Below are 13,049 nucleotides of genomic sequence, written 5' to 3' on the forward strand. Positions count from 1 at the left end.
ACAGTCAAATAAATTTTCTTTAGACAACACCACCTCCTCCCAAAACAAGATAAAACCAATGTTAAAGACACAGAAGCTCCAAGATGCCATCAGAGAAAAGGGGTCACAAGTGTTAATTAGACAGCATCCTACAATAACAACCGTGGACTTACACTCAGGGCTTACTATGTGTCAGAAACTATGCTGAGCATTTTGCTTACAATTATCTTACTTAATCCTGATGACTAATTTTAAAGGCGTAAAGAGGTTAATTAGGCTAAACTTTAGGCTAATATTCTTGCACATGTAAATTTACACACAGAGGTGATTACCTAGGCTATTTTTTTTTAATCTGTTAAAGATTAGGATATGTTGGCTTCTTCAGAAATTAAAGTACTTCTAATCTAGTGTTCACCTTAAAACTATACAACCCGAGAACAAAAAAGTTATCAATACATTCATCAGATACCACACAAGAGATGTGAATTTAGTTTTACAAGGTAATATTACCTGAATCCTGTAACATCATAATTTGTTCTGTTCTGCAATGTTCTGCAATTCTATCATCCTATTTAGATTTATTTAGGTCACTAAATCATTCCTCATTTAAACAAGCTAGAATATGAAATTTGCAAAGCACCAAAAATAGAAATGCTGAGAAAGGATATTTTCAAACACCATTAGGAGAATCAACCAGTTAACATGTTTAATGAAAAATTATGTTTTCCCATGGTATTTAACAGAATTCTGTTGAAAGACTTTCTGTAAGTTTGTTTTAAATGAATTCAGATTATTATTACATATTTTTTCTTATTCTCCAAATAAAATAATTATGGAATTTGTGGTATACATAACAAACAGAGCATTTTCAAAATTTCACATGAATTCACAAGGCTTATTTTAATGATGGGAAAATAAAATTTTAGATCCTTACATATAAGAGAAACATATATAAGACCATTTTCATCTATCTTGTTTTAACACCAAAACCTAATCGCTAACCAAAAGGCACAAATCAATTGTAACAAGAATAAGAAAGTCAGTGACCTTGGAGAGTATTGTGCTAAGTGAAGTAAGTCAAACAGAGGAAAAACAAATACCATATGATTTTACATACATGTGGAACCTAAAAAAAAAACAAAGAAATTTGGTGTCTTAATCTAAAAAGTTGAAGATTAAACATGTGTAGAAATTAAATGCAAAACAAAGCCTATTACTACTTGGCTTGCATTAAAACCATGAAAATGAAGGAAAAAACATAAAAAAGAAAAATCTTAGTTCAGGCAAAACACACCTGGGGCTTCCCTGGTGGCGCAGTGGCTGAGAATCTGCCTGCCAATGCAGGGGACACGGGTTCGTGCCCCGGTCTGGGAAGACCCCACATGCCGCAGAGCAACTGGGCCCGTGCGCCACAACTACTGAGCCTGCGCGTCTGGAGCCTGTGCTCCGCAACAAGAGAGGCCGAGATAGCGAGAGGCCTGCGCACCGTGATGAAGAGTGGCCCCCGCTCTCCGCAACTAGAGAAAGCCCTTGCATAGAAACGAAGACCCAACACAGCCAAAAATAAATAAATAAATTTATATAAAAAAAGAAACCACACCTTAATGACTTTTCAGTCCTTAGAAAAGGAGTTACTAATGGATGGCATACCACTTTTACTTATATTTGGAAGATCAAATGGCAAATTTTTAAATGGGAGACAGCTAGCAGCAAAGAGCACAAAAAATATTTAATCCATTAAGCTGAGTTCACATAGGTAAGTATGATAACAATCTATTTTCTAAATAAAAGTATATATTTTTCATATAGAGACCTTTTGTTCCTAGAATACTTTTATAGTCCGTCTTATCAAAATGTCACGACAACCCTGAGTAGATCAACTTTAAACATACTTGTTAAATATGGGTACATAAACAAACTGAATGATATGAACACAAGTTATTTCAGAATTATCCTGCTTAATCAAGAATAAATAAGTTCTAACTTTTGGTGAAAAATGAAACTGTCGTTGCCTTTATTAACTCTATTTTCTCCTACCTTTGGACAGTTTGAAAGCAATGATGTATTGGATGATCAAGTGTGACACCCAAACAATTATTTAAAAAATTCAGTTGCAAACTACCTACCCCTTCTTGTTTGGTGAAGAGATTAAGGCAATCACTCAAAGCTACACAAGTTTCTCTAGAAGCTTCAGAGACAACTTCAACTTTCTGAAGGAATGATGGAAGCATTTCTATAAATAAAAAAATAAATAAAATGAGTAGGATTTTAAGTAACCTTAACGTAAACTAAGACCATAAACGTATTTTTATATCTACTAACCTCATGTTTCCTTCTAGCTGCCTTAATAAGCAAAGCATATAGTATATTCCTTGGGCATCATAATTAAGCACCTACTTTATGCAGGGCACATAAATTAGTACAGAAAAAGAAAGAACAAAGCCTTGACTTAGAAAAGCCTATATCCTAAAAGGAGAAGAGCCAGGACCTATTAAAAAAAAAAAAGGTTCACAGGAATAAATAATATAATGTTTAAGAAAAACAGCTGTCAAGAAGGACTGATATCATTACTTATAAAACATTAACATTTCCTTTCATGATATTCATTACTAGATAAGTAATTTTATTCAAAGGCAAAGTGCTAAAAAGAGACAAAAATAATCCTGTAGTTGACAATGATGGCTAACAGATCTGAAGGCGGCATTAACTCAACTTCCCCTACTTTTTTTTTTAATCTCATTAATAGGTTTTTAATACGATTTCTAAAAATTTATTTATTTATTTTATTTACTTATTTTTGGCTGCATTGGGTCTTCCTTGCTACGTGCGTGCTTTCTCTAGTTGCGGTGAGCGGGGGCTACTTTTCATTGTGGTGCGTGGGCTTCTCATTGCGTTGGCTTCTCTTGTTGCGGAGCACGGGCTCTAGGCACGCAGGCTTCCACAGTTGTGGCTCGCGGGCTCTAGAGTGCAGGCTCAGGAGTTGTGGCGCAGAGGCTTTGTTGCTCCACAGCATGTGTGAACTTCCCGGACCAGGGCTTGAACCCTTGTCCCCTGCATTGGCAGGCAGATTCTTAACCACTGTGCCACCAGGGAAGCCCTCCTCTACTTCTTATTTGGATAAATGTTTCATATAAATAGGTCTTTCACTCTCAAAAATATGTCCCTGTCAAGGTCCAGCATCTTTCAGTATATGTTAAATTGGGAAATAAACGATAATATCAGTATCTCCCCTGGACCCTTAAAGAAAATCTTAATCCACTTTACCATTACGGAAAACAAACAAACAAAACAAAATTAACATAACGTTGGCAAGAGAAAGCTGTAAAATACACACAGGTCACTTAAATGAAATGTCACATCCTGTCCAGACTAATGTGACAGAAATGTACTTAGTTGAAATAGCTTGGGATTTTATGTTGATTATACATTAGATCCTTTACATCTGTCCCTTCCATCAAATAAAAAAAATTAAGAAAGCTTTAAGAAAAAATAACTTAAAAGAGAAAGACAATTAAATCTGTAGCATCCTATGTATTTTAAGTAATTTTGATTTACCTAAAACACTATTCTTAAAACATGGTAAACAAGGTCAATAAACAAAGAATCAGGTAAATCCAAACGCCAGCAATTTGCAATGAGTAGGCCATAAAACAGTGGGTCCCATCAAGAAACAAAAGTTTTCAAATGGGAAATGGAAAGAAAAATACAATCTACAGAGAACATAGGACCAATTATTTAGCCATTATTCTAACTGATAAAGTTGTATTGTTCTGTTTTGTTCTTTTCTAAATTTTCCAAATTTTTTATATGAACATGATTTATTTTAGCAAAGACAAGTCCTTTTCTTGGAAATATTATTTCTCAAAACTCATAAGTCAGGGCTTCCCTGGTGGCGCAGTGGTTGAAAGTCTGCCTGCCAATGCAGGGGACGCGGGTTCGTGCCCCAGTCCAGGAAGATCCCACATGCCGCAGAGCGGCTGGGCCCGTGAGCCATGGCCACTGGGCCTGCGTGTCCGGAGTCTGTGCTCCTCAATGGGAGAGGCCACAACAGTGAGAGGCCCGCATACCGCAAAAAAAAAAAAAAAAAAAACCCAAAAAACCTCATAAGGCAAAAGTGGGCAACAAAAGGAAAAGGTCAGGGACTTCCCTGGTGGCACAGTGGTTAAGAATCCGCCTGCCAATGCAGGAGACACGGGTTCGAGCCCTGGTCCAGGAAGATCCCACTTGCTGCGGAGCAACTAAGCCCGTGCACCACAACTGCTGAGCCTGAGCTCTAGAACCCATAAGCCACAACTACTGAACCCATGTGCTGCAACTACTGAAGCGTGTGTGCCACAACTCCTGAAGCCTGTGCGCCTAGAGCCCATGGTCCGCAACAAGAGAAGCCACTGCAGTGAGAAGCCCGTGCACTGCAACCAAGAGTAGCGTCCGCTCGCCACAGCTAGAGAAAACCCGTGTGCAGCAACGAAGACCCAACACAGCCAAAATTAAATAAATAAATTTATAAAAAAAGAAAAATAAAGGAAAAGGTCAGAGTGAATGAAAGTAATAAGTCTTTCATTAATATCTGGATATAAACACCAAATGACATTTTATCATATTTTTCATCTTATGGAATAGAATTTCCTAGCTATTCTTAATAATACCCAAATAATTGAAAACTACTATATTCTACAATAATTTTGACTTTACATACTGTTTCTTTTTGAATCTTTGATACACACTGTGAAGATTTATTCTGTACTTAGTTGCTAAACAGCAAAAGAGAGTACCATATGCTAGATGCCATGTGACTTAAATAGTACCTCAACAGATGTCTTACACAGAGCTGGGGACCAGGGATGTGAGGAGATGCACAAGAAAAAACAGACACAGCCTCTGCCTTCCAGAAATCATCTGGGTAATCTAGAAATTTTCCATTTTCATGGCACAAAGGATAGGAAGATGGTAGCACAGCCATTCATGGCTCCATTTCTTTTTATTAAATGCCATCACATGCTTAACCATCTCCAGTTTTGTCTATGTTTTAGATATCTCACTTAATATACTTGTTGATTAGCATAAAACAAACATTAAATCTCTAAATAAATTTTAAGTTTACAAATTTTTAAACAAAATTGACTCTGCAAGCTTTCAAAAGATATTCTAAGAAATATATATTAAGACAAGTTTATAAGAACCTATTATTCAGAGTGTGTCAAATTCTTCTGTCCAAAACAGAGTCAAAAGTTACGTAACTTGTCTGACAAGCTAGTATTCAAACAAGATGTCGGAATTAATATTAACTTGCACCGTGGGACGGTGTAAAAATCGTGGACTCTGGCAAATACTCTGGGCAGTGCTGCATATCAGGGACAGTCGGTTCACACTGGTGTGCCTCTTATACAATGTCGTCTGCATACTGGTTACATAAAAGGAAAACTGCTAAGCTTCTAGAAAAGTTACCAACTGGGAAATCACTGCAAATATGTTTTAGGCAACTAATATTTAGAGACTGAGCCATAATAAATAAAATCAAGAAGGCCAGTATGTTAACATATATGGCCTACTCTGAGAACTGGACACTGTTAATTTGGAAAAAAAAAAGTTATTTTTTGTACTAAAAATATTGTTGAACTCGGGAAAGATGCTGGAAGATCATATGTGAAAAGCTTAACTTTAGAGACTTGTATAAAAAGCTCACCATCTGTCGTTTTCATGATTACACTGTACAATTTTTAATTGGGTAAGTTTTAAAACTAGTGGGGAAGAGCTTGTTTCTTGTTGTTAACAAACTAAACCCTAACACAGAAAACTTCCATTGTTCTCCTTATATAGAAAAAGTCCACACTCCTTAGACTAACATTTAAATCGTTCCATAAACAGTCAGCTTCAGCCAGACGGTTTTCCTGGAACTCTTTGTTTTCCTAGAAATATTAACCTATTATATTTTACTGCTTCTAAACCTTTGTTAAAGATGTTCCATCTTCCGTGAATAATGGAAATAATAATTAATCATATTTAGAAGTTTCCCCACTTAACTAAAACTTTTTTTTTTCAAGGCCAAGTTTAAATGCTATCCTCCCCATTGAGCCGTCCTTAAATATCACTGTGGGATGTGACCTCTCCTCCTGGACTCCAAAAAGTAGCCACATCCACTTGTAATAGAGAACATGGGTAGTACGTATGCTGAATCTCTGCTACCCTCGGTAAACTCTAAACCTCTTTAAGCCCCCAAATACCATGCACTGAACTTTGTACAAAGAAAAGACTCAAATGTTAAAAGACTAAGGAAAATAATAAAAATATTTTATTCCCATGGCTTACATAGAAAATCCAAATAGTTCTGGATTATTTAATTTTACATCAAAAGAATTACTGTATTTTAGTGTAAAAATATATAAGATACAAACATTTTCATTTATATTACTACAGGTTGGCTAATTAGGGCAGATCGATAAATTATTTAAAACTACATTTTCTTTTTACTTGAGGCATAAGAAAATATAGTTTGCTTGTTTTTCAACATTCACTCAAATATTTCTATCACTGGGGATAAGATATTTAAAAAAAAATAAACTGGATGAATGGCTTTTCATTTCCTCTACCTAGTCCTTCTGGGAACAGTGCTGCCTTAAGTGTGTGTGTGTTTTTTTTTTTTAAAGTAAACACAAACAGCAGAGAGAATAAACAGTCCCAAAACTATCTAGTGACAAAGCTAAGGTCATAGAAATAAAGAAAATATCAAAATAAGACAATTTCTCTCTTGTGGTGGAAAAAGTGCAGTGCATCTGACTACGTGCATGAGAGACATGACCTAACCTGCATGAGAAGAGGTGTTTTTAAAGTTATCTCGTAATTGGAATTATATAAATGCCTCAAGAAAATCAGTACTCTCTCCTCAAAATGGAGAAAAAGATGTCTGCACATAAAAATCAACTATTCTTCTAGAAAACTTCTACTACATAAAGCCGTAACTTAAAAAAAAATCGAGATTGGTAACGTTATATAAGATGTAAGAATATAAATTTATCTGTTTCTTGTTCAAATTAAGATGATTAGCTTGAAATCAGTCACCCACGAAACAAGTACCACTGACCATTCGATCTGTATGTCTACATCTATACAACTTAACACTAGTTGCAACAGAAGTATAAAATATATAGCTCAGAACAGCATGTGTTAAATGAGTTAAAGCATGAGGTAAATAAGAATAAGAAGATAATAAAAGGGATGTTATAAGATATAAATAGCAAACAAATTGTACATACATAAAAAATGTTACATATTCAGAGAAAAGTGTTACCATTATGGGATGCAGTAATAAAGTGAAGTTTGATAAAAGTAATGGGATTTGAGCCTGATCTTGAAGAATATGCTTTTTTATTGTTAAATACAACGCCCAATAAAATGAACATATCCAAAATATCTGTAACTATTATTTTCAGATAGTACTGAAAATACTGGTCCTGAGAGGAAGAGAGTCTCAGAATTATGAGAACTCGTTAGAGGATTTGCATCTACCATTTATCGAGTGGCTACCATGTGGCAAGCACTACACTCCAGGTGCTGGAGATAGGGCGTAAGTAACTGAGAAACAGTTTTTGTCCTTACAAAACTTGCAGTCTAGCAAGGAAAACAGAAAATAAAACAATTATTATTGAATGAACAGTACTGATCAGAGGGTGTCTTTAGAATAGTAAGAGGGAAAAACATATTTGTTGGAAAAAATAAATTGAATTAATTTAAAATTTTAGAAAAGAGTGTACCAGTTAGGAAGACCTTTTGGGGTCAAAACAGGGAAGAAGCCAGCAGAACTATGAAATGTATTTTGCATTCTTTTGCAAATAAGAGTGAAGGGAGGGCTTCCCTGGTGGTGCAGTGATTAAGAATCCGCCTGCCAATGCAGGGGACATGGGTTTGAGTCCTGGTCCGGCAAGATCCCACATGCCGCAGAACAACTAAGCCCGTGTACCACAACTCCTGAGCCTGTGCTCTAGAGCCCAAGAGCCACAACTACTGAGCCCACACACCTACAGCCCGTGCTCCGCAACAAGAGAAGCCACTGCAATGAGAAGCGTGCGCACTGCAACGAAGAGCAGCCCCCACTCCCTGCAACTAGAGAAAGCCCACACACAGCAACAAAGACCCAACGCAGCCAAAAATAAATAATAAATAAATAAATTTATAAGAAAAAAAGGTGAAGGGAGGCAAGGAGGAAGATCTTATTGATTAAAATCTCCATCAAAGGCTGTGACTGGGGAGTTCCCTGGTGGCGCAGTGGTTAAGAATCTGCCTGTCAATGCAGGGGACACAGGTTCGAGCTCTGGTCCGGGAAGATCCCACACACCGCGGAGCAACTAAGCCCGTGCGCCACAAATACTGAGCCTGCAAGCCAGAGCTACTGAGCCTGAGTGCCACAACTACTGAGCCCGCATGCATAGAGCCCGTGCTCCATGACAAGAGAAGCCGCTGTAATGAGAAGCCTGTGCACCGCAATGAAGAGCAGCCCCCGCTCGCCACAACTAGAGAAAGCCCGCACACAGCAATGAAGACCCAACGCAGCCAAAAATTAATCAATTAATTAATTAGGAAAAAATAAAGGCTATCATTGGATTTGCATCACTCCTCACTGTACTGTCCTGGCAATGAGCTCCTAACCTTCTTTGTGGTAGTGATCTTGTGAGAAAAAACAGTCAACAAAGGATTCAGGTAGAGTCACATGTGACCCAGGGAGCTCTGTCTCCAGCAAAGTCAAGAGACAGGCACTAGTAGGGTCTGTGCCCCAACAAATAAGGTGAAGAGTGAGAGAATTTGATGATGTTTTCTCCTATAGACTGGGCAAAATAAATACGAGTAATAAATCACTTAGTTTCATAACCTCTTTGCATCTCTATTTGACTCCTCAACCTGGCTGTCTGAAAGGAAGCCTGGACCCAGGACAGCAGCTCCCTCGCCAGTGCCCTGTATGACAGACCTGGGCAGGAGCAGCTGTAGTGGCCTGAGCTCTGCTTGCTCTTCCCGCCCCTTCTAAGACCTGAGGAGGCTGGGTCTGTCCAGAGGGGAAGATGGAAACACAAAGTGCTACAGTAAAAGGGATTAGTGCCATGACAGGGAAAGTGGAGGGTGGTTTGGAAACACATAGTAAGAACACTTAGGCCCATCTTAGAGAAGCCAAGAAGTTTCTAGAAGCTACACTTAAAAGATGAGGAAAAGCTAGTACTTCACACAATGGGAGCAAGACCCTAAAGCATGAGAAAAGTTCAGTGCTACTGAACACTAAGAGGAAGGAAGAGGTGAGAGGTGAGACTGTTGATGCGAGCAGACACAGGTCAAGGTAGAGTGCAATTACCCTAAGACACTGGAGGCCACAAGACCTGATCTGCCTTTAGAGGCCCCTCTCAAACCACACCGTGGAACACTCCCTGGAGGCAGCATGGCCAGACAAGAGGGGCTGCAACCTACAGGCAGGACGGCTGTGGCCTACGTCAGTGTACTGACGGGGGGACAGAGAAGGGGACAATGGAGAGACAAAGGAGACACAGAACGTGCTGCGCAGGAAGGATGCGCTCCAAGGTTAAGATGACTCCAAGGTTTGGGCTCAGGAAATTGTATCAAACGGTCATGTGTTCTTTCAGATGAAAAATACCAGAAAGAACCTCGGGACGAGAAAAGAGAAGAAAAAATTGACAGGAAAAATAAAGAGGATTTCTTTGTTGCGAGCTGGAAACGTCAGCCTTGCATCAATCCCACCGTCCCCTCGAACTTCTGAACGGGAGACTGTAAGGATTTGAACAGCACCTCAACTACAGCAGCCAAGGGACTGTCCTCGACAAATTCTACCTTTCACTGTAGATGCAGATCTAGGGATGAAAATGAAAAACCTTTTCTAGCTCATAGATCAAAAGTTCAGGAGTAAATATAGATTTCTCCATTTAGTCCAGACTCATTATTTTCTAAGAGCAGTCTCTAGAGCCAGGGTGCCCAGGGGCACACACTGTCTGGTTTTTTACTAGCTGTGTGACCTAAGACAAGTTACCTGAGCTCTCTGTGTCCCTGTTAGCTTATTTATAAAATGGACATAATAGTTGTTATGTGCTAACGCTGAGTTGTTATAAGGAATAAAAGAGTTAATACATGCAAAGTATACAGAACAATGCACAAAAAAAGGCTGTATGTGGCTGCTGTTATTCTAGACGATACAATTTGTGGATTACTGATATATTTTACATTAGAAAGTGCATGGGACACTTGTGGTACCTGGCTTACTAAGTCGATGGAGAAACATCCCTCTAACCCCACCCCATAAAGATGCTGATAAAATAATAATAATTAAATAATATATAGCAGAGTTTGAAGGAACAAAATCCCAGATATGCTGGAAACCCACCGAAAAGTCAAGGCTGACAGAAGAGGCGCATGCCAGTGAGGGCATGGTAGGGAAGGCCAAGCACAGGGACGTAAAGCAGGGGCTGAAAGCTGCGCCTTCACACCTACATGAGGGGGAGATGTGGCTCTGGCCTCACCAAACAGAGCAAGGCCTTGACCCCCAGTGAAAGCAGAAATGGGCTCAGGGAAGCAGTGAAGAAGGGCATCTTCTGCCTAGTACTGTGGGTGGGAATCATGAAAACCAGAAATCCCTAGCTCATGCTGCATCTAGATATGCAATCCAATTTTAAAACTATTACATCAACAGAAGCAGACACAGAACTACTGTGCGGGGACACTTCCATAATCCAGGAGGCAGAACAAAACAAGCTCTCAATAAAAAGCTAAAATCCACCGTGACGGAAACAATCCATCCCAAGGGACAGTTAGCCACAACAACTTGAGATGTAAGAACATGCTGAAAAGGGCTTTAACTTTACACGCTTAAAATGATGAGAGATAAAGTTCGAAATGTATGTAACATGAAAGAGCAGGCTTCTATGGAAAAAACTAAAACTTTAAAACCAGCACCTAGAATTTCTAGAATTACGAAATACAATTAGGATTAGAAAGTCAAAGGATTAAACAGCCAAAAGAGATCGAACTGAGAAAGAAACTGAAACTAGAAAACAGATCTGAGGAAACTGCTCAGAATGTAACAGAAAAACAGAAAGAGAATGAGGAACTAAGAGGTGGGGAGTAAATAAGAAGGTTCCACACATACCCACGAGGAGTTTCAGCAGAACGGATGAAGAAGCACAGTGTGAGGAGAGAACGGTGAAGAACTTTCCCAGATTGAAGAAAGAACGAATGAGTCTTTGAATTAAAAACCACCTCAAGCAGCAGATATCAAGACAGATTAAAACTGCAAAACACCAAAGACAAAGTGGAGATCTTTGAAAAGCCGTAAGTGAACATAAAAAGAAAAAAAAAAAGACTGTTCACCAAATAATCATCATTAGAATATCAGAAGCCAGAAGAACTTGGAATCACATCTTCAAAATGCTAATGGACAGTAACTGTAACCCAGTGGGGGTAAAAAAAAAAAAAAAAGATTTAGATGAGAGAGAAATTCTACCACCCACAGATCCTCAGTGAAAGAACTACTCACAAGTCTGCCTCAGGAAAAACACTGAATCCACGGGAGAAGAGTAGGATATAAAAACCAATGGCACTGACTGCGGAACCCCTATTGGTAAAAGAATGCAAAACGCTCTCCAGTGTGGACAGCTTCTTCCCCAATTTGTTTGTCTCTAGAAGGTCTCACCGAATTGTACAATCTGTTCACTCATTAACTTGACAGAACAAATGCAGTACTTGTTTCTCCCTGAGTTCAACAGAAATAAGTTATAAATTTATTAGCTAAATACATTATTCATTTTATTCACTCACAATGCGTGCGTGTGTGTGTGTGTGTGTGTGTGTGTGTGTGTGGATGGGAGGGGAGGATGGGTAGGAAGGAGAGGGGGAGAAAGAGGCAAGCGAGTACAAGCACCTACCACATGCCGTGCACTGTTTAGGAGCTGAGGATAATCGGTGAATAAAACAGACCAAAGTTCCTCCCTTCGTGGAGTTTATATTCCAAAAGGAGAGGCAGACAATCAACTCCACACACATATATAGGAAGGTTGATGAGTGACAAAGAGAAGAATAACACAAGGAAGGGGAGAGCCAGTGCTGGAGCTGGAAGTTTAGCTGGGACTTGGCATCAGTAATGTCCTGGCAGGAAGAGCCAGCAAAGTCAAAGTGTAACTGAAAGGAATTTTACAAATAGATGACGCACAACGATGAGCCTGAGCGAACTAACAGAGAGGCATGCAGCACAGTTACTACCCTGGGACAGCGGGGCCAAGGGAAGGCACAGGAGGAGCTGGAGTCACAGAATGGGGCCCTGGGCCGGGTGGAGCCCAGCAGCAGGGTTAGACCACAGCTTGCAGGAGGGAGCGGGGTAACCCCGACCTCCTCCTCCTCCCACCCCTCCACCCATCTCCACACAGGACCTCCCATTTGCTGGACCCAATCAGAGGGCCAAGGGCAAAGAAGCCCTAGTAATACTCCTAAAGTCGACAGTGATCATGGGCCCAGGGCACCAAGCAGGGCAGAGAACAGCCGTGGAGGAGCAAACCAGTGCAGGCAGCAAGAAAGGGCCTCAGTCGGAAGGTTCTGCTGGAGTCGAGACCTGGGGAGGGAGGGCGAACCCTGGAGTAAAGCCTTACAGGCAGAGGTGCCAGAACACCCACCCAGGCCCAAGGCAGCTTTGAGGGACAGCAAGAAGGCCAGGGAGGCTGGAGAGAGGCAGGTAGGGAAGGACTCTGTCTTTCACTCCAAGTGAGAAGACCTGGAAGCAAATGCATGTTTTGAGCAAAGGACATCAACCCACTGATGCTTTAGAAAGATCCCTGGGGCAGGGACTGTAGGCACAAGGGTGGGATCTGAGTCAGGAGGCTGTTTTAATAGTGCATGTAGGAGACGAGGGTGGCTTGGACTGGGGTGGCAACAGTGAAGGTGGTGATAAGAATATTTACTCAAAGCCTAGAATTTTGAGGCGAGTGTTAAGTGGGTTGAATAAAAGTGCTTTTCCTTTTAAGATTTTCTTCTTTTAGATAACTGAAAACATGCAAATGTCTTTAACCAGGGATTTACTATATACACTTAGCAACATG

General features: G+C 39.8%; 1 protein-coding gene across 1 annotated transcript in view; it reads right to left on the reverse strand.

Annotated features, from left to right (window-relative positions):
• The window catches only part of OSBPL1A (oxysterol binding protein like 1A), a 210,704-nt gene that overhangs the window by 121,836 nt on the left and 75,819 nt on the right, over nt 1–13,049 (reverse strand). The window contains exon 16 of the mRNA XM_027127621.1: nt 2,106–2,212. Coding sequence (XP_026983422.1) covers nt 2,106–2,212 — 107 coding nt within the window. The remainder of the gene's footprint in view (nt 1–2,105; nt 2,213–13,049) is intronic.

Source organism: Aethalodelphis obliquidens, unplaced genomic scaffold (genome assembly GCF_003676395.1).
Source record: "Aethalodelphis obliquidens isolate GAN/ISIS:26980383/991018 unplaced genomic scaffold, ASM367639v1 scaffold32, whole genome shotgun sequence".
Taxonomy (NCBI): domain Eukaryota; kingdom Metazoa; phylum Chordata; class Mammalia; order Artiodactyla; family Delphinidae; genus Aethalodelphis; species Aethalodelphis obliquidens.